Here is a 27105-nt window from a genome sequence, read left to right as displayed (position 1 = left end):
TGTGAGAGTGTATCTGTGTGTATGTCTGAGTGTGAGTGTGTGTGTATATATGTGTGTGTGTGTATGTGTCTGTGAGAGTGTGTGTATATGTGTCTGTGTGTGTGTCTGTGTGTATGTGCGTGTGTCTGTGTGTGTGTGTTTCTGAGTGTGAGTGTGTGTGTATGTGTGTCTGAGTGAGTTTGTGTGTGTGTGTGTCTGAGAGTGTGTGTGTATGTATGTGTGTGAGAGTGTATCTGTGTGTATGTCTGAGTGTGTGTGTATATATGTGTGTGTGTGTATGTGTCTGAGTGTGTGTGTGTATGTGTCTGTGAGAGTGTGTGTATATGTGTCTGAGTGTGTGTATGTGTGTGTGTTTCTGAGTGTGAGTGTGTGTGTATGTGTGTCTGAGTGAGTTTGTGTGTGTCTGAGAGGGTGTGTGTATGTGTGTGTGTGTTTCTGAGTGTCTGTGTGTGAGAGAGAGTGAAGCAGCTCTGGAGGTTGGTTGAATGAGGAGCGTGCATCCGGCGGGCAGTAGGACCCAGTGAGAGCCGCTCAGCCCCAGTGTAGGTTGATAATGCAGAAGGATCAAGCGATCAGCCTTTCGCGATCAAAATGATGCAATCAAAGGATTAAATGTTTGCAATCCATCGGGCGGCTTGCATTCTTTGATGCTGCGTTCGGTGTTTGGTGGCCGGGGTTGATTTTGGTTTGTGTTTCTTTCTCCTTTTTGTGTGTGTAGATGGAGCCTTCCTGAGGTCGACAGATTGCAACCATGAGCCTTATTCTGTAGGCAATTCCTATTCTCTGTCTGTGGCTCTGGGAAGAATGCAGCTCTGGAGAAGGGGAGAGCTGCATTAAACATGATGAAGACCGAGACATCAGCCTCAGCAGCAACATCAGCACCAACATCAGGACCAGTAACATCAGTATCCAGCCTGAGGAGCCCTTCTCCCCACCGCAATGCCTACGAAGCAGAAATCCAGTCCCTGCAGCAAAGCAGTGAGGGCAAACCCACTGCCAACGGTGATCAGAAAGCGGGCGAGGATGCCGAGGGCAGGAAGAGCAGCCGGGGCAAGAAGTACGGCTCCAACGTCCACAGGATCAAGAACATGTTCCTGCAGAAGATGGGCACCACCCCCAACGAGGCCACCGGCATCCCGGCCAAGGGCAAGGAGAGGTCCGTCCGCCTCTCCCTGCCCCGGGCCAGCAGCCTGAACGAGAACGTGGACCACAGTGCCCTGCTGAAGCTGGGCACCAGCGTCTCGGAGCGGGTGAGTCGCTTCGACACCAAGTCCGAGCGGCCCCTCTCCAAGCTGCAGGAGACCCGCAAGCTCTTCGAGAAGAACATCCAGGAGAAGAACACCTCCCACCGCACCTTGCTGAAGAAGGAGAGGGCCGGGCTGAAGGACAGCAAGCTGGACGTGGTGGTCCGCTTCAACGGGAGCACCGAGTCGCTGGACAGCCTGGAGACCGAAGCCATCTCCCCCACCGTCAGCCAGCTTAGCGCCGTCTTCGAAAGCGGTGCCACTCAGCGGAAAGGCCTGGAGCGAGGGCCGACGCAGGGCGCCTGCCCCCTCACTACCAAGCCACTTTCTCGAAAGTCCAAATTAGTTCTTAAAAGCCAGCAGGACGCACTCAAGACGGAGAGTGGGAGCAACAGTGATGGCGACCTCCCCCATGACCTGCCTGGGACGCCTGGCCAGTGCAGGAAACAGGCTGAGGAACTACAGCCCGACAAGTCGCTGGGTGGCTCCCCATCCGGCAGTAACTTGGCCAGCAAGTTGGCATCGCTGGTGAAACACGGGGACAGCTTGAAGGAAACGAGACCGGCACCGTCTGCACAGAGGCCGCAAAAAGCTGAGGAGGTCAGAAAAATCAGGCCAGTGGAGGTGGAGGACACCCTCGAGTCGGACCAGGAGTCTGGACCCACAGACGATGGGAAAGAGAATCCAGAGGTTGCTCTTCAGGACTCCGAATGTGGCAGTGGCCTGCAACAGGGAGACGCTGCCTCAGAGACCTGCGAGGCCAAGTCGCTTGAGGCTGAAGAACTGCTCCAGGACGTTAGTTCAGAAAATGGAGATCTTCCCAAAGACCCTTTGGATCATTTTCAGCCCCCGCCTGGGATGGAATCCGCAGAAGGGATCGTGCACCAAGTAGAGGGCTCCTTGTCATCTAAGGCGGATTCCTTTGAAGAGGGGGAGCAGGTTAGAAATGACCTAGATCTGTACGATCACTGCAAAAAAAATGAGGACGTTTCAGAGGCAGATATGGTGGATATTAGCGCCTTTAGTGGGGTAGGTGATGAGTCTGAAGGAAGTTGTCTGGATGATGATGAGGACGATGCATTTGAACCAGAGAGTGGCTACTCAGAGATCAATGGATTATCTGACGAAGAGGAACCCATGCCACACAGAAAGATTCGCTTTAGCACCGCATCAATTAAAGTAAGTCCATATAAATAGGAACTTGTCCAGTCATTGGAAATGTCCATTTAACACTATTTTTTAACCATATTTTACAGATCATTTTACATATGTTATAGCTCGTAACATCTTAAATATGCGGTGAATAAAAGGGATCTTTATGGTTTTTGCAATGTTAATATTAACAATTCTACATGTAGTCCGTCATTAATAATATTGCATGTTCTTTATTATTGTATGCTAATTACATCAGATTATACACCTTAATGGATAATTAGTGGTCTTAATCAACTTCGGTGGAATGCAACTTTAAGTAGCGCTGCCAACTTGATGGACTTAACCTTAATTATTTTTATGACTCCCTCGTAACTGACTAGCATGGATTTATAGTCACTTTCTAATGATACCGCAGTCCGAACTTTATTTCACAGCGGTAGATGGACACCAGCTTACCATTAATTCTAGAAAGTTGTTAACTTCAGGCACAATGTCATCTGGTAATTAGTAATTGAAATCAGTGGTGTTCCTGTGGGTAGGTGGTTTTGCACTGTAATGGCACTGTTTATAAATTAGCATCATATGTTAAAAGATAAATGTGAATTATCAAGGTAAAAATCAAGTTCATTTATATAATAAATATGCTAACCCATATCCATATGTAAAAGTACTTTACCTTTTAATCCAGTACATTGTTCATTCATATTGCATGTGCGTTGGAGTCTACTACTGTAAATTACGTGAAACAATCGTATGTGGGATGCTATTACCTGTAGTTAGGATTTGAATGAAAGCTGGAGATGGTTGACATTAAGTTTTTCTTTCATTATAATGGGAGGTGACTTTAGAAATATAAATATTTCAAAGTAATTGATCATAACATTAAGTGAATTGGTTTTAGCATGAGAATTCTTGAACATTTCTGTTGCGACTTAGTTATCGTGAGCTCTTCAGCAACATAAAATTTGTGCACCAGCCATTTTCTGACCTGTAAGTTGTCAGCCCAGAATGATCGAATATTTGAACTGTTGACATTTGTCCCTTTCCCCACCTTTTATCACTCAGAATCGGTCCAGTAATTGGTCACCACAGAACTTCCTATCTACGACAGGAAGCGGGGTGGTAGACCTTCCTGTGCAATTTGTGTCAAATACAGTTAGAAAAAGGAGTGAAATTTAAATACAACTTTTAATATTAGTAACCTTGTCTGTGCTACAAAATAAACAAAGTGTTGACTTTGTTGAGATGTTGTGCAACGCTTTCGAATTTTATTGACATTTAAACCCACCGAGGTTGTTGCTCTGTCAGCTGCACCCTCAATTTTCTTAGTGATTGTTATGTATGACGCGACGGAAGAGTAGTTACCGTCGGGGAAGGCCAGTTGGGCCTATCCATCCAGGCGACATATGCCACCCCTCCCCATCACGGCATTTGGTTACATCTTAAATGATCCCAAAATCTTACATCCTGTCTGGAAGATAATTACCATCTTTGCGTAATGCGATTGCATTGTAGTTGCTTATTTTCTGAATTTTGTTTGCTTTTATGATTATAAAAAACCTAGAAAGTTTCAGTGTGAAGCATTTTAATCTGCTGTGCCATCCATGCGACCAGTAAATAGATAATGAATTGTATAGATCTTTATTAGAGTGTCACGGCTAAATATGGTTTATAATAATACTTGTCTTTATGCAGTATGCTGTGTCTCATAGTGAATTTTGAAATGCAGTCATCATTTTACGTAGACAGGATGTGGCACCCTGCAAAAGAATTGTCTCATTGTCGGCCAACTCATTGAAAGTAGTCATTTTGCACAACAACAAATAATTGCAATTGTTTTTGTTTTCTTAAGGCAGCACTGTCACTGGATTTTCTCACAACTTTTAATCTCTCATACCCGTGTTGGCGTAGTTTATATGGATTTTCCAAAGGTGTTTGAGAAAGTGCCGCACAATGGAACTGTTGGCAAAATTAAAGCCCACAGGGTTAAGAGTTTATTTATTATTGTCACAAGTAGGCCCACATTAACACTGCAATGAACCTACTGTGAAAATCCCCTAGTCACCACACTCTGGGTACACTGAGGGAGAATTTAGCATGGCCAATGCACCTAACCAGCATGTCTTGTGGACTCTTGGGAGGAAACTGGAGCATCCGAGGAAACCCACGCAGACGTGGGGAGAACATGTGGACTTTGCACAAACTGGGAAACGAACCCAGGTCCCTGGTGGTGTGAGACAGCGGTGCTAACCCTGTGCCACCCAGGGACAGGATGTAAGATTGACAAAGCAATGGAAAATTGAGTGAATGGTTGTTTTTCAGACTGGACTGTCACTCTCCATGGCCAGTATCAGAGCCACTGCACTTTCTGATATATATCAATGGCCCAGACTTGGGTGTACATGGCATAATTTCAAAGTTTGCAGATGATAGAAACTTGGAAATTAGGTAAACAATGAGTAGGATAATACCAGACTGCAGGAGGACTCAAACTGATGAAATGGGCAGAAAATATTTAGCGTGGAAAAGTGATTTATCTTAGGAGAAGAATGAGTGGCAACAAGCATTATAGAATCATAGAATCACTACAGTGCAGAAGGAGGCCATTTGGCTCATCGAGCCTGCACTGACAACCATCCCATCCAGGCCCTACCCCTGTAACCTCACGTATTTACCCTGCCAATCTCCCTGACACTACCACAATTTACCATGGCCAGTCAACCGAACCTGTTCACCTTTGGAGTGTGGGAGGAAACCGGATCACAACCAGTTCACAACACTTTGTAGTTTCTTGAGGCCTTGGTCGGAGCAGGAGCTATGGGGTGTCATAATGGCACAGTGGTTAGTATTGCTGCCTTACAGTACCCAGGGACCCAGGTTCAATTCCCGGCTCGGGTCACTGTCTGTGTAGAGTTTGCACATTCTCGCTGTGTGGGTTTCCTCTGGGTGCTCCGCTTCCCTCCCACACTCCAAAGATGTGTGGGTTAAGTTGATTGGCCATGCCAAATTCTCCGTCAGTGTACCCACACAGACACCAGAGTGTGGCAACTAGGCGATTTTCACAATAACTTCATTGCAGTGTTAATGTAAGCCGACTAATGACTAAACTTTAAAACCTTTTTAAGCTGTGATACATCTGAAAAGGATGCTTTCTATGGTGCATCTGCAAAATTTTAACGCAATTGGCAAAAGGACTCGTGGCAGCCCAATGAACTATTTTCTTGAATGCAGTGAGTTGCTGTAATCTGGGTTGCACTGCTTAAATCAGCGCTGGAAGCAGATTCAACAGTAACATGCGAAGGAGAATTGGCTGAGTATTTGGAGCAAAGAATTACCATGGGGCCAAAGCTCGACCAAAGAGCTGACACAGGCACGATGGGCTGAATGCCCTCCTGTGTTATATTCTGATATTATGACCTTTTGGTATTTGATGGATGACAAACATAAAAAAAACAAATAGGCAGAAGAACAAATGCACCTTTCAATAAATTGGCATTGATTTGCATATTCTGTGGTGTTTAAAATGCAGCTTTGAGAACATTAACTTGACCTTTGCTTGTCCAACATATCCGCCTGTCAGAAACCAAATGACCAATCGTGTACTTTGAATGTGTCACTTAACCATGGTGGGCAATGCTCGTTAAGCTAGTGGGGAGGCAGTGGTGCAATGGTATTGTCACCGGGCTAATGATCGAGAGTAATGCTCTGGGGACCTGTATTCAAATCCCACCCATGGCAGATAGTGAAATTTGAAATCAATAACAAACCTGGAATTAAATGTCTAATGGTTCAGCAATGTCCTTTAGGGGAGGAAATCTGTTGTCCTTACCTGGTCTGGCCTTTTTGTGACTCCAGATCCATAGCAAAGTTTTCAGGGCTGGGCAATAAATGTTTGCCCAGTCAGCAATACCCACATCCCATGAAGGAACAAAAAAATATCAGTACCTGGTTGGTGAAGCTCTCTCAGTTCAATGGACCATTGTGTCTTATTTAGTGCTTAGGAAACTGGCAAACAATCTAAAATTTGAATCAAAGAGATAAAAACTATCTCCCTAAGAATAGCCTGTTATCACTGTTGTTTCATGACGTGAATGACCTATCATTAAGGCCTGTGATCTATCGTAGAGTGACTGTAACACAACCACTGATTCTTATAACCCACTGTGAAGATCATGGTTTTGTCTAAGCTATTGCGTTGTCTTGCGATTATCAAGAATATAACAAAAAAAGCCTGCATTTATATAGCACCTTTCATGTAAGGTGGTTCCTTCCCAGGAATGTAATTAGACAAAAATTGACCTTGAACCATAGAAGGAAAAAGTGAGAAAGGTGATTGAAAGATTGATCAAAGAGATCTTAAGGAGGATCTTAGAGGAAAACAGAAAAACAGAGTGGAGAGGTTGATGGGAATAGGCAATTGCCTAACCAGAATTGATATCCCGAACCCTTGATAAGGTGAACCCCTGAGCGGGTCCAGTATTCTATCGTCCCGGATGGGACTCATGTACATTACCGCAAGGTTGTGGTTAAACTCTGTTTTGACAAATAAGATATCGTTCCTTTGCAGTTGGCTTCTTGAGTCATTACAGAGAAGCAAGAGTTAGAGGAACACAGAGGGCTTGAGGATGTGTCAGAGGTGGAGAGTCTTGAAGGGAATTGAGGTGTTGGTGGATCGGGAGTCAGTGGTGACCAATAAGCAGAGGGTGAGCAGTACTTGGTTTGGGAGTTGGGTACAAGCAGCAGACCTTTGGCTGATCTGTGGTTCATTTTTTTATGTATTCGTTCACGGGATGTGGATTCTGGCTTGGCCAGAATTTATGGTCCATCCCAAAACCTTTGAGAAGATGGTGGTGAAGGGAGGAAGATCGGAGACTGGCCAGGAGAGCATTGGGTAAGTCCAGTCTGGAGATAACTAGAGTATGAGTTTCAGCAGCCAATGAGCTGAGGCAGGGGCTAGGGCAGCTGATGTGAAGTCAAGTATCTTAATGCTGGATTGGATAGGTGGTGAGAAGCTCAACTTTGGGTAAAGTAGGACCCTGAGGATGCCGACAGTCTGGCACAGTCTGAGACAGTGACTTGGGAAGAGGATGGAATTAGTGGCAAAGGAACATTGTGGTTGGGGAATCGAAGCCAGTGATGCTGATCTTCTGTTTCTGGACAGAATTAAAAAGGGAACATTGTCAGCATCTAATTTGGAATCCTGATGCAGAGCACAAAACGGGCACAAAGGTTTGCTTGATGTTACGATGGGAAGATCCAACTGAGTTCTGAGCAGCGATCATGCCTGCTGCTGTTTCCACAAGAGACTTCTGTTCTGATTTATCCTTTAGTCTACAGCTTCGTCAAAGAAATTGCAGAGTTTACGTGGGCAGCTCCGGTGTCTGAGCACTTAGAAAATCAGTGAGAAAACTCAAAGCAGTGTCAGAACAACTGTCGATCACGCACATACCGTCAGGGGTAGACTGTGAGTGAAGGGCTTGAAGTCTGATATTTTCCAGTGATACCTCACTAACCCACCATCTTCTGCAAATTGTCCCGTGATGGATGACTAGCCGTATACATAATTTATGAATACCAAAAGACATATTAAGCATTCCATAGATTTTCATTGTGCTTCCTTGTTACTATTTCGAACAAGAGCTGGAGGGCTTTCCCCAAAGTCCTGGCTAATAGTTACCTCTGAACTGACACCACCAAAAACAAACATGCTGGTCCTCATTTCATTGCTATGGTTATGGGATCCTGTTGTGCTCAAACTGACTGCCATACTACATAGTATATATATATATTGTATATAGTATATGCTACATATACTATGTAGTATATACTATACTACATAGTATATGTAGTACTATATTTGTAATATAGTACTACATAGAGTATATGTAAGCACTATATTACTAAAGTACTTCAGAAGCAAATCACCAAAGATCCTTAGACAGCATCTTCCAAACCCATGACCACTTCCATCCAGAAGGACAAAGGCAGTAGATACTTGGGAACACTGCCACCTGCAGGTTCCCCTCCAAGCCACTCACCATCCTGACTTGGAAATATATCGCTGTTCCTCTGTAATCGCTGGATCAAAATCCTGGAATTCCCTCTCTAAAGGCATTGTGGGTCAACCCTCAGCACGTGGACTGCAGCGATTCAAGAAGGCAACTTCTTAAGGACAACTAGGGATGGGGAATAAATGCTGGTCAGCCAACAACGCCCATGTCCCATGAATGAATTTTTAAAAAAATTGGCTGTAAAACACTTTGGGACGTTCAGAGGTAGCAAAAGGCGCCAATTAATTGCAAGTTCTCTCTCCACCAGTTTTTGAAAAATAAATTAGTTTGCTTTCTGTCACAATATAGGGCGAGATTGTCCAACCTCCCAGTTGCGCGTTGCCTGCCAGGGCCAGGTGGCGCATTGTTTGCTAGCGGCGGGATTCTCTGGTTCTGCCGCTGCCAATGGGAATTCCCATTGATGTCACCCCATGCTGGCAGGAAACCCATGGGCAGAGGTGCGCTGCCGGCGGGACTGGAGAATCTCACCGGCTTGAATGGCCGGAGAAGTCAGTCCATAAGCCGGAATTTTACGCCCACCCACCACGGGAATCGGAGCGGACGAGGGCCGGACAATGGGAAGGTCTCGGGCGAGATTTTACGGTTTTGGGACAAGTGAGGTCATAAAATCCTGCCAATAATCTGTGTGGAAGGGGCAGAACGGCAATGCATGCGTTAGTTAGTGAGAGAGGTGAAGAATGAATCATTCATAGTCAGGAGGTAGGTCTCCAAATTCAATGTGGTTACTGACAGCAGCGCAGAAATTAATGAACATACATTCAGTGCGTGCTATGACATTCCTCTCTCATTTCTTTTAATGGAGGCCTTAACCTATTTAAAGTAAACTGGTAAATAATTGCATTAAAGAAGCTGACAGGACAATATGGTTTGCTACAATTTTGAAGAATCTTAATCATAGAATCCCTACTGTGCAAAAGGAGGCCATTCGGCCCATCAAATCTGCACCGACCACAATCCCACCCAGGCCCTATCCCAGTAACCCCTCATATTTACCCTGTTAATCCCCCTGACAGTAAGGAGCAATTTAGCATGGCCAATCAACCTAACCCGCACACCTTTGGAGTGTGGGAGGAAACCGGAGCACCCGGAGGAAACCCACGCAGACACGGGGAGAACGTGCATGTTCCACACAGACAGTGACCCAAGCCAGAAATCGAACCCAGGTCCCTGGCGCTGAGAGGCAGCAGTGCTAACCACTGTGCCGCAGAATTTTGAACTATAATTTTTAGAATACTGAGGTGAATATAAAGAAAATGGTATATATGTTCATTCACTGTAAACTGGATGGAGTTTGGTGTTAAAGTGGAATTCTGTACTTCCAAGTTACCGGTAGCAGCACGTTTATACAACTCAAATAGGATTGAGACCGATCGATGGCCACTATTGTCTTAATGACACTGTAATTTTGTGTTACCCAGATCCAATGATATTATTCCTGGGAAATTGCTTCGCTGATTAAGAGAACTCTCACGCAGACATTTTTATTACTGACTGTGATGTCAGAGTGGTTAAGTTGTGTAAAATGTGTAAATGGACAACAGTGCTGAAGAGGTTTTGATTCTAAAAGATGATTGTTCCTCCTTGTCTGGCACAGTGGCACAGTGGTTAGCACTGCTGCTTCATGGCAATGGGGTCCCGGGTTTGATTCCCAGCTTGGGTTACTGTCCATGTAGAATTTGCATGTCCTCTCTGTGTCTGCATGGGTTTCCTCCGGGTGCTCCGGTTTCCTCACACACTCCAAAGATGTGCAGGTTAGGTGGATTGGACATGGTAACTTGCTCCTTAGTGGCTCACGATATGGGGATTAGAGGGTTTAGCGGGTCAATGTGTGAGGTTATAGGGATAGGGCCTGAGTAGGATGCTCTGTTGGTTGGTCGGTGCTGGGCCAAATGGACTCCTTTTGCCCTGTAGGGATTCTGTGATTCTAATTGCCGCAACAAAATGGAAGTAACTGATGCTGAGTCCAGACAGTGGAGATCTACTGAATTGGCAAACCTTCTATCTGAAACGGTCTTATCCATGTCAATTGCCGCATTTAGTGAGGTGCTGACCCTTGAGTTGTGTTTTCAAAAAAAACAATCGGCACATGACTCAAATAGAACTTGTCCTGTTTAGGCTGTTCACAAAAATATACTGATGTTGGAGGTCCAAAAGGAATTATTGGCCTTCTGTCTTGTTTTTCATCCGAAGAACAAGGCGAGTTAATATTACAATGGCGGTTGAAAGTATGTTGTCGAAATTGACAGCAAAGTATTAATGTGATTGTTGTCTTGATTGGTAGAATCAGTGGCCGGGTTCTGGATAAGATTGGCATTACTAAAATGGCATCACAGAATTCGAATTGAGTGCTATTGGCGTGGCCGTTGCGTTTCCTAATTTAGTTAAATCAATATGGCTAAAGCAGCATAGTTGTGTGTCTGGTTCAACACATAACATTTGATCAGTTTGCTTTCCTTTCATTCATTATCAAATGAGTTTTGATGACCAGTGTTTCAAACCTGGGTTCCCTGTAATTCAAGCCATAACCAGCTGACCTCCCTCCCCTGGCATTGCTGGAGGGACACTGGTCTTGGCAGCAGAGTAATATTTGGCTGAAAGCTGTTTAATGCAGCCTTGTAAGGTCACTGTCCAGACACTTCCTTGCCTGAGTTAGTGCAACGTACACCGTTCTTGTAATTCAGATGATATGCTCTTGGCAAAAGTGCGAGATATCAGTACATAATATTTCAGTGTGGAGGGGTGGCAGAGTGGCTCGGTGGTTAGCACTGCTGCCTCACAGCGCCAGGGACCCGGGTTCAATTCCTGGCTTGGGTGACTGCCTGTGCAGAGTCTGCACATTCTCCCTGTGTCTGCGTGGGTTTCCTCCGGGTGCTCCGGTTTCCTCCGAAAGACATGCAGGTTAGGCGCACTGGCCATGCTAAATTTTCCCTCAGTGTACCCAAACAGCTGCCGGAGTGTGGCGACTAGGGGATTTTCACATTAACTTCATTGCAGTGTTAATGTAAGCCTACTTGTGACACTGATAAATAAACTGAGAATTTGCGGGGGTTGAATGGGCTGAGAATGCTTTAGTTACGTCCCGGTGCGGGAGGGAAGCTTGCTAGATAACACCAGAGGTGAGGAGGAATTTCTTCAGCCAGAGAGTGGTGAATCTGTGGAACTCTTTGCCGCAGAAGGCTGTGGAAGCCAGGTCATTGAGTGTATTTAAGACAGAGATAGATAGGTTCTTGATGAATAAGGGGATCAGGGGTTATGGGGAAAAGGCAGGCGAATGGGGATGAGAAAAATATCAGCCATGATTGAATGGCGGAGTGGACTTGATGGGCCGAGTGACCTAATTCTGCTCCTGTGTCTTATGGTCTTAAGAGTTGGCTACGTTGTATAGAATTGGAGTAGGCCAGACTGGCTGGTAGTGGCAGCTTGAGTTGCTGAACTTGCATTGGCGAACTTATCTGGTGCTATCAGATTTCTTGAATTCAATTTCACAAAATTTGAGAGAACAACCTCCGGATTGTACCATGACCACTGGACTTCTGTACAAAATGATTTAAGTTAATTACTCTCATGCTTTGTGTCAACATTCTGATCCCCATTTGCTTCTGTCATGAGTAATTGACAAAATCAATTAAGTGTTAAAGCCTTCGATCAAGTCAAATAATTTTAATTGTTCGCAAAATAACTTGCATTTCTTTGTATATTTTTCTAATTTTGTGTATATTTTTACATCTATGCTCCCTTGTATATTTTTCGGTGGTTAACATTGCAGCGCTTGGAGAAGTTGTTTCCCTTCCCGCAGTCAGTGGTGCTCAAGGCAGATTTCCATCTGATCCCATAGTGAGGGTTTTTCCTGGAACAGGTCCCGGGATGCTTATAGCTTGAGGGGCACCAATCTACAACAAGCGTGGCAGGCCAGAACCCTCTCCCGCTCTTACCGCCTGCCATTGACGTGTTTGGAAGGACTTTGCAGGTTGACAGCCAACCTGTTTGTTTGGGTTATGAACGCAGCTTCCTTGGCCATCAGGTCCTGGGGTGGGATTCGATCCTGGAGTTTCTGGTTCAGTGGCAGGGACATTAGCCACCGCGCCACGTGAGGAAGTGAGAGGAGCAATAATTGCACACTGTTTTCTAATGACGGAAACACCTGGCTGTGCAATAGACAATGTAAATATTCTGCTGGTAAAATGGGTCCCTATCCTTTTAATCATGGAATTCATAGAATCACTACAGGGCAGAAGGAGGCCATTCAGACCATCGAGTCTGCACTGACAACAATCCCACCCAGGCCCTACTCCCACAACCCCATATATTTACCCTGCTATTCCCCTGACACTAGGGTCAATTTAGCATGGCCAATCCACCTAACCCGCACATCTTTGGACTGTGGGAGGAAAAATAAAGTAAAGTTTATTTATTAGTCACAAGTAAGGCTTACATTAACACTGCAATGAAGTTACTGTGGCATTCCCCTAGTTGCCACATTCTGGCGCTTGTTTGGGTCAATGCACCTAACCAGCATGTCTTTCAGACTGTGGGAGGAACCCCAGGCAGACATGGGGAGAATGTGCAAACTCCACGCAGACAGTGACCTGAGGCCGGGATTGAACCCGGGTCCCTGGCGATGTGAGGCGGCAGTGCTAACCACTGTGCCACCATGTTGTCCTGCAAATAGTTAAACAAAAAGAAGTCTTGGGTCAAGCGTATATTTTGTGATCAGTCAAATTGGAATACGGTTGCCTTAATATTGTGTGGCGTCTGAAACTAAGCGGTAGCGATTGCAGCACAATGCCTGACTGATCTAAACATTCTTGACAGGGCTGGACATCTCGGGGGGGTTGATTGGAATGGTGATTGGTTGTGGCAGGCCTCTGCGTTGCCTTGTGAACTGGTTAAAAATCTTCGGAAAATTAAAAAGGACAGACTCAGCAATTCCTTCCATAGGCTACCTTGCCATTTCAAATTTAAGGATCCCTCCAACTTGTCCAGGAACTCAAATGATGGAAAATGCATCGGTTGAGATGTTTGTGTCATTGGCGATACGCCCACCTGTATACGACAAGATGTATTGTGCCCCCTACTTCACCTAGCAACCAATTCTGAAAGTTGTCACAGTGGCCTGGGGCGGGGAGTGGGCTACTGGAGTGGCTCCTCAAGAAACAACAATCCTTTCACAAGATAAGGAAGGTTTTTCTTGTTAAAATATTGTTCCCAGTTCCATCAGCCATAAAGGTATTAATGTTTCTCGTACTGGACACAGTTTCCCAACCAAACATGCAAGGGCTTGAACAGTCAGAGCTATTTGACTATGAGAAAACCACAATTGAGCCTGGTATTATCCTCAGTTATATCTCGATAAGCAAAGGTCAGAAGACTTATTTACAACTGTATAATACTGATACCCCATCCTCTGAACGAGTGGCTACCTTAGATCATCTTCTCTTAACCAGCTGAGTAACTCTACTTATTTTGAACCATTTCTCTAAGAACTGGTGCCACAGTGGTTAGCACTGCTGCCTCTCCGCGCCAGGGACCCGAGTTCGATTCCAGCCTTGGGTGACTGTCTGTGTGGAGTTTGCACATTCTCCCTGTGTCTGCGTGGGTTTCCTCTGGCTGCTCCGGTTTCCCCTACACTCCAAAGATCTGCAGGTTAGGTGGATTGGACATGGTAAATTGCCCCTAAGTGTCTCAGGATATGTGGGTTAGAGGGATTAGCAGATAAATATGTGAGGTTACAGGGATAGGGCCTGAGTAGAATGCTCTGTTGGTTAGTAGGTGCAGACCCGATGGGCCGAATGGCCTCTTTCTGCCTTGTGGTGATTCTATGAGTTTGCACGTTCTCCCTGTGTCTCCGTGGGCTTCCTCCAGGTGCTGCGGTTTTCTCCCACAGTCCAAAAGACGTGCTGGTTAGGATTGGCCATGCTAAATTGCCCCTTAGTGTCCCAAGATGTGTAGGTTAGGGGGATTAGCGGAGTAAATATATGAGGTTATGGGGATAGGGCTTGGAGGGAGGGGTGGGCTTGGGTAAGATGCTCTGTCGGAGAGTTGGTGCAGACACAATGGGCCGAATAGCCTCCTTTTGCACTGTAGTGTAATGAAACAAACATAAGACTCCCTTCAGCTCCATCCAATTCATAAATGGGGCAGTGTCGAGAATAGAATTAGCCTTTACAGCATAAATATGTGTTTGGGAGGTCCTTACGAAATACTCTGATATTTGGAGGAACTCTTCCCATTGGTGGAAAGCCGGTGAACCAGAGGGCCCAGATTTAAGGTGAGTGGCATATGAGCCAATGGCGACATGAGAAGATGTATTTGTAATGCAGCAGGTGGGTCAGATGTGGAATGCACTGCCTGAGAGTGTGGTGGGGGCAGGTTCAATTGTGGCTTTCCAATTGGATAATTCTCTGAAGAGAAAATATTTGCAGGCAATGGGGAAAGCGTGGGGGGGGGGGGGGGCACGAGGTGAATCGCTTCTGCAGAGAGTGTGTGTGGGCACAATGGGCCGAATGGCCAACTTCTGTACTGTAACCGTTCTATGGCCGGAATTTGCCGACCTCGTCCGCCTCTCTCCCACTGCCAGCGGGAACAGAGAAATTGGCCCTCAGCCAAATCTCTGCTCACTGCAGCGGGACTGGAGAATCCCAGCCGCAGGCGGGGTCGGAGAATTTCGGCCATTGATTCTACAGATAGCAAATCTATAGTCACAGTGTGTTAGCAATGGAAAGAGTGGCTGTTATTGTCTCTTTCTTTAATTAGCAGGTGCAAAGAAATTCTAACTCATTCTTATGATATTCTTGAAGGCCGTTATTTTACTATAAGATTAATTTTAGCAAACCTAAATGAAAGTTGAATCATAGAATCCCTACAGTGCAGAAGGAGGCTGTTCGGCCCATCGAGTCTGCATCGACCACAACCCACCCAGGAGCTATCCCCGCAACCCCACATATATTTAACCTGCTAATCTCCCTGACACTAAGGGGCAATTTACCATGGCCAATCAACCTAACCTGCACATTTTTGAACTGTGGGGGGAAACCGGAGCACCCGGAGGAAACCCACACAGACACGGGGCGGCACGGTGGCACAGTGGTTAGCACTGCTGCCTCACAGCGCCAAGGACCTGGGTTCAATTCCGGCCTCAGGTCATTGTCTGTGAGAAGTTTGCACATTCTCCCCGTGTCTGCGTGGGTTTCCTCCGGGTGCTCCGGTTTCCTCGCACAGTCCAAAGATGTGTGGGTTAGGTTGATTGGCCATGCTAAATTGACCCTTAGTGTCAGGGGATTAGCAGGGTAAATATGTGGGGTTACGGGGATAGGGCCTGGGTGGGATTGTGGTCGGTGCAGACTCGATGGGCTGAATGGCCTCTTTCTGCACTGTAGGGATTCCATGATTCTATGATGAGTTCAACAGCTATGACATATGTCGCAATTGAAGAAACCTTGGATTTTAGATACACTTTGACTTGTGATCTGTTGAAAATTCAAATTGCCAATCTTGCCATAAAAGCAATTCTGTCTCATCTTCTCTTTGTTTAAGTTTGTAAAATTTGAGTTGCGGTAGCCATTTTGTTTCAGAAGTAAGGCAGCGTGACCAGGTTTGTGGTGATATTTGACTGAAGCTACTTTTAAATCAGTCACAGCTCGGATTAACTGGTGATTCAAGATTCTCTGCAGCACGGAATTCCAACTCTGCTATGTTATTTATATTCCTTAATGAAAATGATTGCGTAATTCAATTTCGAGCGCAGAAAATAACTTCAATTAATCAGGAGTATGTTCTATTTTTAATTCTGCGCTCTTTAAACTCAAGAACATTTATAACTAGAAGCCAAAAATAAAATAACAAACGTTCAGTCTCTTTTTCCCCTCACGATTCTCAAATCGCTTGCTTGCATGTGCTGTGCCTATCTTAGTTCTAGCCAATACCAGTAGATTGCCTTGGGCATTGATTGTAGATAGTCCAGGACCTGGGGTTTGGTTTTTAATCATAGAGTCATACAGTGCAGAAGAGGCCCTTCGGCCCATCGAGTCTGCACCGACACATTATAAGCCCCTGAACTCCCATCTAATCCCATCTGCCAGCACTTGGCCCATAGCCCTGAATGTTATGATGTGCCAAGTGCTCGCCCAGATACTTTTTAAAGGATGTGAAACAACCCGCCTCCACCACCCTCCCAGGCAGCGCATTCCAGACCGTCACCACCCCCTGGGTAAAAGTGTTTTTCCTCAGATCCCCCCTAAACCTCCTGCCCCTCACCTTGAACCTATGTCCCCTCATGACTGACCATTCAACTAAGGGGAACAGCTGCTCCTTATCCACTCTGTCCATGTCTCTCATAATCATGTACCTCTCGATCAGGTCACCCCCTCAGACCAGCCATTCACAGTGACCCATGTGTAACATGGCATTATCCAATTGTTTTAGATTGTCAAAGTTACGAGAGCAATGAGTGTAGAATTTTCATGCTGGATCTCTCAGCTTCATTTTTTTCATTAATTCATGGGACTTGGGCAAAGCTGGCTGGCCAACATTTATTGCCCATCCCTAGTCACCCTTGAACTGAGTGGCTTGCAGGGCCATTTGAGAAGGCAGTTGAGTGTCAACCACATAGCTGTGGCTCTGGACTCACATGTAGGCCAGACTGGGTAAGGACAGCAGGTTTCCTTCCCTAAATGATATTAGTGAACCAGATGGGTTTTTCTGACAATTGGCAATGGTTTTCACGGTCATCAATCGATTCTTAGTTCCAGATTTTCTTTGTTGAATTCAAATTCCACCATCTGCCGTGACGGGATTCGAACCCGGGTCCCCAGAACATTAGCTGAGTTTCTGGATTAATAGTCTAGCGATAATAACACTAGGCCATCGCCTCCCCAACAAATGCCTCAAACAGAAATTTATATCACTGTTGTAGGGTTTTCGGCAAAATTCCAATGGAAGCCTAGAAAAAATTCTCAATAGTTTTGCTTCTGTGTATCACTTATTTGAAGCAAAAATATTACATTGCTCCTGAAAGATACAGAAGCCCTCTGATGTAATGTTTATAAAACTGTTTGTAACCGCTTTACAAAAGTTGTTGAGAAAAAAGGAACTAGTCTTCCTCCCAACAAATTGGTTCTTTATATTTTAATTCTTGCTGTGGCCCTGCAGAAACTTCCATTATTTGCTTATAGATCCTGGTGTTTCAGTTTCACAGGGGCAAGGTCAATGTCCATGATGCGCCACACATACGTGCACAAAATCTACATGACCCTTATTGGCCCAAGTCTTGAGAATGATACAAAGTTCAAGCCCCAGGGTCGGAGGATGAGTGGATGGCCTCACTGAATCATAGAATCCCTACAGTAGAGGCTATTTGGCCCATCAACCTGCACCAACTATCTGATAGAGTCTCTTGCTTAGACCTTCTCCCCCCATCCCCAAAACCCCACACATTTAGCACAGCTAATCTCATCTGACCGACACATCTTGGTATAGAGGATTGGTATAGAGGAATATGGGGCAAACGCGGGCAATTGGGACTAGCTTAATGGTAAAAACTGGGTGGCATGGACAAGTTTGGCCAAAGGGCCTGTTTCCATGCTGTAAACCTCTATGACTCTCGGGACACTAAAGGGCAACTTAGCATGGCCAATCCACCTAACCTGCACATCTTTGGGGTGTGGGAGGAAACCCACGCAGAGACAGAGAGAACGTTCAAACTCCACACAGTCACTCGAGGCCGGAATCGAATCTGGGTCCTTGGACCTGTGAGGCAGCAGTGCTAACCACTGTGCCACCGTTCCACCCGTAATATTACAGAATCATAGAAGGAGGCCATTTGGCCCATTGAGTCTGCACCGACAACAATCCTACCCAGGCCCTATCCGCGCATCCCCACGTATTGACCCCGCTAATCCCCCTGACACTAAGGGGCAATTTTTCATGGCCATTTCACCTAACCTGCACATCTTTGGACTGTGGGAGGAAACCGGAGTACCCGGAGGAAACTCACGTAGACACGGGGAGAACGTGCAGACTCCACACAGACAGTGACCCAAGGCCTATGTAGAAAATGTTGTCAACAAGAGATTATTTGAACCACTTGATTGTTTAGTTCCACGGTAGTTGACTCTTCTGACATGGGAGCAATTGGATCTTTAATCAGTGTAGAAGCTGGTTATTTAGGAAGTAATTGAAGCGTGATATACATCTTTAAAGTCTGACATTCATTCTGGAAGTCATGCAGCCAACTATTAGAGAGCACTTTGTTTTATGCACAACATTTTTAATTGTGGTGTAGATTTTAGCCTTGGCGTTGCATGAGGTTTTCCTGGACTCCTGCAGGAGACTCATGCAAGATGCTGAAATCAGAGGATTATTCTGGTTCGCTGGAGTCCCTACAGTGCCGACGGGAGATGGGAGAATCTCAGAGAGTTTCAGAGCTTTATTTTTCTTTGTTTCTTATTTGAACAGCCTCTCAATCAATTCAGAAAATTACCAACAAAGTTGCTCTGAAATGGGATAAGGCGCGAGTTTCAACTGGGGATGGACAATAAATGCTGCTGTTGCCAGCAAGGCCAACATCCTGAGAATGAGATTGTTTCAAAACCACTCTTATTGTGATAATGTTATTTTAAAATAATATATAAAATACAGTCTGGCAATCATTAAATCGTAATATCATAGAATAGAACCATAGAAACCCTACTGTGCAGAAGGAGGCCATTCGGCTCATCAAGTATGCATCGACAACAATCCCACCCCAGGTCTTATCCCCACAACCCCCCCGCATTTACCCCGCTAATCCCTCTAACCTACACATCCCAGGACACTAAGGGGCAATTTAGCATGGCCAATCAACCTAACCCACACACCTTTGGACTATGGGAGGAAACCAGAGCACCCGGAGGGAACTCACGCAGACACGTGGAGAATATGCAGACTCCACACAGGCAGGGACCCAAGCCGGGAATCGAACCTGGGTCCCTGGCACTGCGAGGCAGCAGTGCTAACCACTGTGCCACCGTGCCGCCTTGGCGATGGTGGAGTTAAGTTTGCAACCTTTGCTAACTTAAAAGGACTAAGCACAATGAGTGAGCAAAATATTTTTGATGTAGCTATGAAGGAAGAGAAATGAAATAAAATGGTTTAATTGAGATTGCAATCAACGCTCCTCAAAATCCTGCCGTTCCGAAGATGGATCAGGATTTCCTCACCACTCCCAATTTCCTTCCCATAACAGTTTGATTCAGTGTGTTGTTCAAAGGGTATATGGTGTGCAATATCTTTCCAAGATAGCACACACGGCATTATAAAGAAATTGTCATAGAATCCCTACAGTGCTGAAGGAGGCCACTCGGCTCATTGAGTCTGCACCGATTCTCTGAGAAAGCATCTTATCCAGACCCTGTCCAAGTAACCCCATGTGTTTATCCAGCTAATCCCCCTAATTTACACATCTTTGGACACTATGGCCGGAATTGCGGGGCTGGATGAGGCTCGGGGAATGGCATTCTCCATCGGTCTTGGGTGGGATTGTACGAACCTTGGGCGGACATGCCGGTAAAATTCCACCCTCAGGGATAATTTAGCACAGCCAATCCACCTAACCTGCACATCTTTCGAGTGTGGGAGGAAACCGGAGCACTCGGAGGAAACCCACGCAGGCATGAGGAGAACGTGCAGACTCTACACTGACAGTGACTCGAGACCGGAATTGAACCCGGGTGCCTGACGCTTTGAGGCAGCAGTGCTAACCACTGTGCTGCTTTTAGAATGATGCTTTAAGCTAAGAGATCTGAGCATTCAGAGTAGCCAGTGTCTGCTGAGTGTTGGCCCTATACAATATCTCGTTCATACGTAACATACTAAGGAGATCTATCAAACAATTTATTATAACTTCTGTCCAGTGCTAACCAGCTCCGTGCACAGGTTTTCTTGGCTTTAACTTTTCTCTGTCAGTATGTCCACTCTCGCTAAGCAACACAACCAGAATTGGCAAAATGTAACCTAAGGAACCCCAAGTTTTAGAAAGGTCATCGAGAAGGGCTCTCTCTAGGTTCTGCTAGTAAGGAGACTAGTGTTCAAACTTAACATTTCACTAAAGCTCATTCAAATCATCCAGATAATGAAAGTTTTAAATCATTCCTACACGTGCATTTAAAGTGAAACTGTACACTTCCGATATTTTAAAAATAAATTGACAATAATTAGTTTCTTTGCTCTTTTATTTGAACAAGCAATCTTTTGATTCCTCCCTCGATGTTTCATTTTGCCGAATACACTCCAGGGCTGGGCTGCACACTAATTTTGTTTCACTTTGTATCGTCTGTGAGCTTTAAGGCTCCCACCTTTGCGGTGGGATGTTTTGGCCTCCCCGGGGGGTATCTTGCGGTGGGAAAGCGGCACACCATCCACTGGCAGCAGGATTTTCTGGTCCCGCCCCTGTCAGTGGAATTTAAAGTAAAAGTAAAAGTTTATTTCTAAGTCACAAGCAGGCTTACATTAACACCACAATGAAGTTACTGTGAAAATCCCCTAGTTCGCCACACTCCGGCACCTGTTCGGGTGCACTGAGGGAGAATTTAGCATGGCCAATGCACCTAACCAACACCTCTTTCGGACTGTGGGAGGAAACCGGAGGAAACCCATGCAGACATGGGGAGAATGTGCAGATTCCACACAGACAGTGACCCAAGCCGGGAATCGAACCCGGGTCCCTGGCGCTGTGAGGCAGCAGTGCTAACCACTGTGCCGCCGTGCCGCCCATCCAAGCTTTTAGTCACCTGACATAAGGGCCGGAATTTTCCAGCTGTTCCTGTCGGTGGGATCTTCCAGCCCCGCCGACTGCGATCCTCGTTGCGGGTTCCCCAGCAGTGCAAACAATGAGAAATGCTGTTGACTGCGGTGGGGGCGGGACCATCAGATCTCATCACTGGCCAATGGCGAGCTGCTGTTTAACACATTGCGTGGGGGGGGGGGGGAGGGGGGGGGGGGGGGGGGGAAGGAAAATCCCACCCAGCATCTCCCACTGTATGGCCCAGTGTCAGAGTTTGTTCCTGTGAGGGACCTTGAGACTCTTTGCTACAGTGAAGGTGCTATATAAATGCAAGTTAATGTTGTGCTTTATGTCAGAGGATGACTATTATCTGCTGTGCATTTTATACTCAATCCATATTGGCCGATAAAATGCTAAAGGCAAGTTAACATTCACAATGGGAAGCTTGTTTAAAATTAAGTTATGTCGCTTCACTGTGAATGATTTGGTTCATTTTAAAAAAGGCTCTTAACACAGACTTGAACTAAAATATTGAACTGCAGTGTTCACAACAACAACAGCTCAGATTGATAGGTAATAAAAGGTCCCAAGGGGCTTTACAGTAGTATTATAAAGCAGTGATTAGCACTGTTGCCTCACAGTGTCAGGAACAAGGGTTCAATTCCGGCCTTGGGTGACTGTGTGGAGTTTGCCCGTTCTTCCCGTGGCTGCGTGGGTTTCCTCCGGGTGCTGCCATTTCATAGAATTTGACGGTGCAGAAGGAGGCCATTCAGCCCATCAGGTCTGCACTGACCACAATCCCACCCAGACCCTATCCCCATAACCCCATGCATTTACTCTAACCAGTGCCCCTGACACTAAGGGGCAATTTAGCATGGACAATCCACCTAGCCCGCACATCTTTGGACAGTGGGAAGAAACCGGAGCACCCAGAGGAAACCCACACAGACACGGGGAGAACATGCAGCCTCCACACAGATAGTGACCCGAGGCTGGGAATCGAACCCAGGTCCCTGGCGCCATGAGGCAGCAATGCTAACCACTGTGCCACCATGACGCTTTGATGTGTGGGAGTTTTCTCCCACACTTCAAAGACCTGCATGTTAGGAGGATTGGCTATGCTAAAAAATTGCTCCTTAGTGTTTCAAGAGGTATAGGTTAGGAGAATTAGTGGAGGAAATACGGGAATCAGGCCTGGGTAAGATGCTCCGTCGGAGAGTTGGTGCAAACTCGATGGGCTGAATGGCCTCCTTCTGCACTGTAGATATGTATATAATGTGACACTGAGCCACATCAGGAAATATTCAGTCAGCTGACCGAAGTCTTGGTCAAAGGAGTGTCTTAAAGGAGCAAAGTGAGGTGGAGATGTATGGGGAAGGAATTCCAGAGTTTAGGGCCTTGGGAACTGAAGACATGGCTACCAATGGTTAAAATTGGGGATGCCCAATAGGCCAGGATTATAGGGATGCAGATATGTGGGAGGGTTGTGGGGCGTGAGAAGGTTACAGGGCGGCACGGTGGCACAGTTGCTAGCACTGCTGCCTCACAGTGCTAGGGATGCGAGTTTGATTCCTGGCTTGGGTCACTGTGTGGAGTTTACACATTCTCCCCCTGTCTGCGTAGGGTTGCTTCAGTTTCCTCCCACGGTCCAAAGATGTGCGGGTTAGGTGGATTGGCCATGCTAAATTTCCCCTTAGTGTCAGGGGGACTAGGACCTGGGTGGGATTGTGGTCAGTGCAGACTCGATGGGCTGAATGGCCTCCTTCTGCGCTGTAGGATTCTATGATTCCGCAGAGGAGGGAGGGCACTTGAAAACGAGGATGCGAATTTTAAAACCAGGATGTTGCTTGACTGGATGTCACTCTTGACTGGTGAGCACAAGGGAATAGTAGTTGATGCAAGTTAAATTGGGCCAAAAGTTTCCAGTCATAGAGGTTATAGAGTCATAGAGGTTTACAGCATGGAAACAGGCCCTTCGGCCCAACTTGTCCATGCCGCCCTTTTTTTTTTAAACCCCTAAACTAATCCCAATTGCCCACATTTGGCCCATATCCCTCTATACCCATCGTACCCATGTAACTCTCTAAATGCTTTTTAAAAGACAAAATTGTACCCGCCTCTACTACCAGCTCTCGCAGCTTGTTCCAGACACTCACCACCCTCTGTATGAAAAAATTGCCCCTCTGGACCCTTTTGTATCTCTCCCCTCTCACCTTAAACCTATGCCCTCTAAGTTTAGACTCCCCTACCTTTGGGAAAAGATACTGACCTATGCCCCTCATTATTTTATAGACCTCTATAAGATCACCCCTCAACCTCCTACGCTCCAGAGAAAAAAGTCTCAGTTTATCCAGCCTCTCCTTATAACTCAATCCATCAAGTCCCAGTAGCATCCTAGTAAATCTTTTCTGCACTCTTTCTAGTTTAATAATATCCTTTCAATAATAGGGTGACCAGAATTGCACACAGTATTCCAAGTGTGGCCTTACCAATGTCTTGTACAACTTCAACAAGACATTCCAACTTCTGTATCCATTCGTCTGACCGATGAAACCAAGCATGCCGAATGCCTTCTTCACCACTCTGTCCACCTGTGACTCAATTTTCAAGGAGCTATGAACATGTACCCCTAGATCTCTTTGTTCTGTAACTCTCCCCAACGCCCTCCCATTAACCGAGTAAGTCCTGCCCTGGTTCAATCTACCAAAATGCATCACCTTGCATTTGTCTAAATTAAACTCCGTCTGCCATTCGTCAGCTCACTGGCCCAATTGATCAAGATCCCGTTGCAATCGCAGATAACTTTCTTCACTGTCCACTATGCCACCAATCTTGGTGTCATCTGCAAACATACTAACCATGCCTCCTATATTCTCATCCAAATCATTAATATAAATGACAAATAACAGTGGACCCAGCACTGATCCCTGACGCACACCGCTGGTCACAGGCCTCCAGTTTGAAAAACAATTCTCTACAACCACCCTCTGGCTTCTGTCAAGAAGCCAATTTTGTATCCATTTAGACACCTCACCCTGGATCCCGTGAGATTTAACCTTATGCAACAACCTACCATGCGGTACCTTGTCAAAGGCCTTGCTAAAGTCCATGTAGACAACATCAACTGCACGGTCCTCATCTACCTTCTTGGTTACCCCTTCAAAAAACTCCAACAAATTTGTGCGACATGATTTTCCACTCACAAAGCCATGCTGACTGTCCCTAATCAGTACTTGCATCTCTAAATGCCTGTAGACCCTGTCTCTCAAAATACCTTCCAACAATTTACCCACCACAGATGTGAGGCTCACTGGCCTGTAGTTCCCAGGCTTTTCCCTGCAGCCCTTTTTAAACAAAGACACAACATTTGCCACTCTCCAATCTTCAGGCACCTCACCCGTGACTATCGATGATTCAAATATCTCGGCTAGGGGACCCGCAATTTCCTCCCTAGCCTCCCACAATGTCCTGGGATACACTTCATCAGTCATTCCAATTGGTGGGATCTTCCTGGTCCCGCTGGCGGTGACCAGTGGAGGGTACGAACAATGGGAAGACCCATTGACAGCGGCGGGTCTGGAAGTTCCCTGCACCAGTCAGTAGCAGGCGGCCTCTGCTGCTGTGTGACATGCTGCGGAGGGAGTGGAAAATCCCACCCTTATTGTTTTAAAGGTTACGCATTGACATAAGTGTGATGGTAGCGGTGATGACTGTTAAATAAATAAATATTACAAAATTATCAGATAGTAGTTCATCTAGCTTACATTGGAAAGTCAATTGCATGCATAATTTTCATATTCTCACCATCCGTAGTCAAACTGCACACACTGTAAGTTGCATCTCTTATGTCAGTAACACCAAAGTATTAATCTTTAGAAAAATGCAGTGGAAACTCTTTGAAGTTGTAAGATTTTAAAATAGTTACATTTTATGCCTTTCATAGATTATTATAAGAATGCCTCCTTGTACTGAGTACAAGAATAAATCCATTCATTAAATGCAGGAGTGTTTATATCTTTAGGAATTTCCCTTCAGCCGTTATAGACTTTTATTCTACAATAAATAACAAGATCTTATAACTTGATATTGGAGGGAACTCTGTTGTACAGATTTTCTTTGGACATGGGACACAGGGTAATGTGGCAAACTGGATCAAAATTTGGCTTAGTGACAGGAAACAAAGGGTAATGGTCGATGGATGCTCTTGCGAATGGAAAGTTGGTTTAAGTGGTGTTCCACAGGGTTTGGTGTTGGGACCCTTGATGCTTGTGTTATAAATTAATGATTTGGATATGAATATGGCGGGGGGGGGGGGGGGGGGGGGCACAGACGACAGAAAGACGACACAAAGATTGGCCGAGTAGTGGGTAGTATAGAGGATCAACAATAATTTTCAAAACAATATCGATGGGTGGCGGAGTGTGCGGTAAAGTGGCAGAATGATTTTAACATAGAGGAGTGTGAGGTAATGAGTGGAATTTTATGGCCACGCTCATTCCAAAACCTTAAACCCTGCCCAAGATCAACGGACCTTTCCCTGCAGCCCTTTTTAAACAAAGACACAACATTTGCCACTCTCCAATCTTCAGGCACCTCACCCATGACTATCGATGATTCAAATATCTCGGCTAGGGGACCCGCAATTTCCTCCCTAGCCTCCCACAATGTCCTGGGATACACTTCATCAGTCATTCCAATTGGTGGGATCTTCCTGGTCCCGCTGGCGGTGACCAGCGGAGGGTGCGAACAATGGGAAGACCCGTTGACAGCGGTGGGTCTGGAAGATTCCTGCACCAGTCAGTAGCCTGCTCCGATTCCCGTGGCGGGCAGCTCGGTAAAATTCCAGCCAATGCATTTGCGGAGGTCAAACACTTATGGGGAATGCACAATAAATGGGAATATACTAAGGGGGGTAGGTGAAGTGAGAGATCTCCCTGAAGGCAGCAGGTCAAGTAGACAAGGTTGTAAAGAAGGCACATAGAATGCTCTCCTTCATTGGCAGAGGTATAAAAGAGAAAAGTAAGGACGTAATGTCGAAATTGTATAAAATACTGGTGAGGCCACAACTGGAGTATTGTGTGCAGTTCTGGTCACCACATTACAGGAAAGGTGTAATTGCTGTGGAGAGGTTTACAAGAATGTTGCCAGGGCTAAAAAAGTAAAGTTTATTTATTAGTCACAAGTAAGGCTTACATTAACACTGCAATGAAGCTACTGTGAAATTCCTCTAGTTACCACACTCCGGCACCTGTTCGGGTCAATGCATCTAACCAGCACGTCTTTCAGACTGTGGGAGAAACCGGAGCACCCGGAGGAAACCCACGCAGACACGGGGAGAACGTGGAAACTCCACACAGACAGTGACCCAAGCCGGGAATTGAACCCGGGCCCCTGGCACTGTGAGGCAGCAGTACTAATTACTGTGTCACCGTGCCGCCCACAGTATAGCTGTGAGGAGAGATTGGATAGGTTGGGGTTATTTTACTTGGAGCAAAGAAGGCTGAGGGGTGACTTGATAGAGGTGCACAAAATTATAGGGGAAGAGATAGAGTGGACAGGATAAAATAGTTTCCCTTGGTGGAGAATTCTAGAGCCAGGGGACATAGATTCAAAATAATTGGCAGTAGGTGCAGAGGGGACACGAGGGAGAACTTTATTTTGCAGAGGGTGATAGGTGTCTGGAATTCACTGCCCGAATTGCTGGTGGAGGAAAAGACCTTAAACTCTTTAAAAATGTAGCTGGGTCTGCACCTTAAGTGCTGTAAGCTATAGGGCGATGGGCTGGGGGCAGGAAGGATTAGAAAGCGCACCTGGGTATCCTCGGGCTGGCATGGACAAGATGGGCCAAATAGCCTCCTTCTGTGCTGTACCTTTTCTA

General features: G+C 45.9%; 1 protein-coding gene across 1 annotated transcript in view; it reads left to right on the top strand.

The window, feature by feature from the left end:
• LOC144500642 (neurabin-2-like) overlaps positions 1–27105 on the top strand; it is a 275662-nt gene that overhangs the window by 6768 nt on the left and 241789 nt on the right. The window contains exon 2 of the mRNA XM_078223903.1: positions 719–2423. Coding sequence (XP_078080029.1) covers positions 840–2423 — 1584 coding nt within the window. The 5' untranslated portion in view covers positions 719–839. The remainder of the gene's footprint in view (positions 1–718; positions 2424–27105) is intronic.

This window comes from Mustelus asterias, chromosome 11 (assembly GCF_964213995.1).
Source record: "Mustelus asterias chromosome 11, sMusAst1.hap1.1, whole genome shotgun sequence".
Classification (NCBI taxonomy): domain Eukaryota; kingdom Metazoa; phylum Chordata; class Chondrichthyes; order Carcharhiniformes; family Triakidae; genus Mustelus; species Mustelus asterias.
This window is presented reverse-complemented; position numbering and strand designations above follow the sequence as displayed.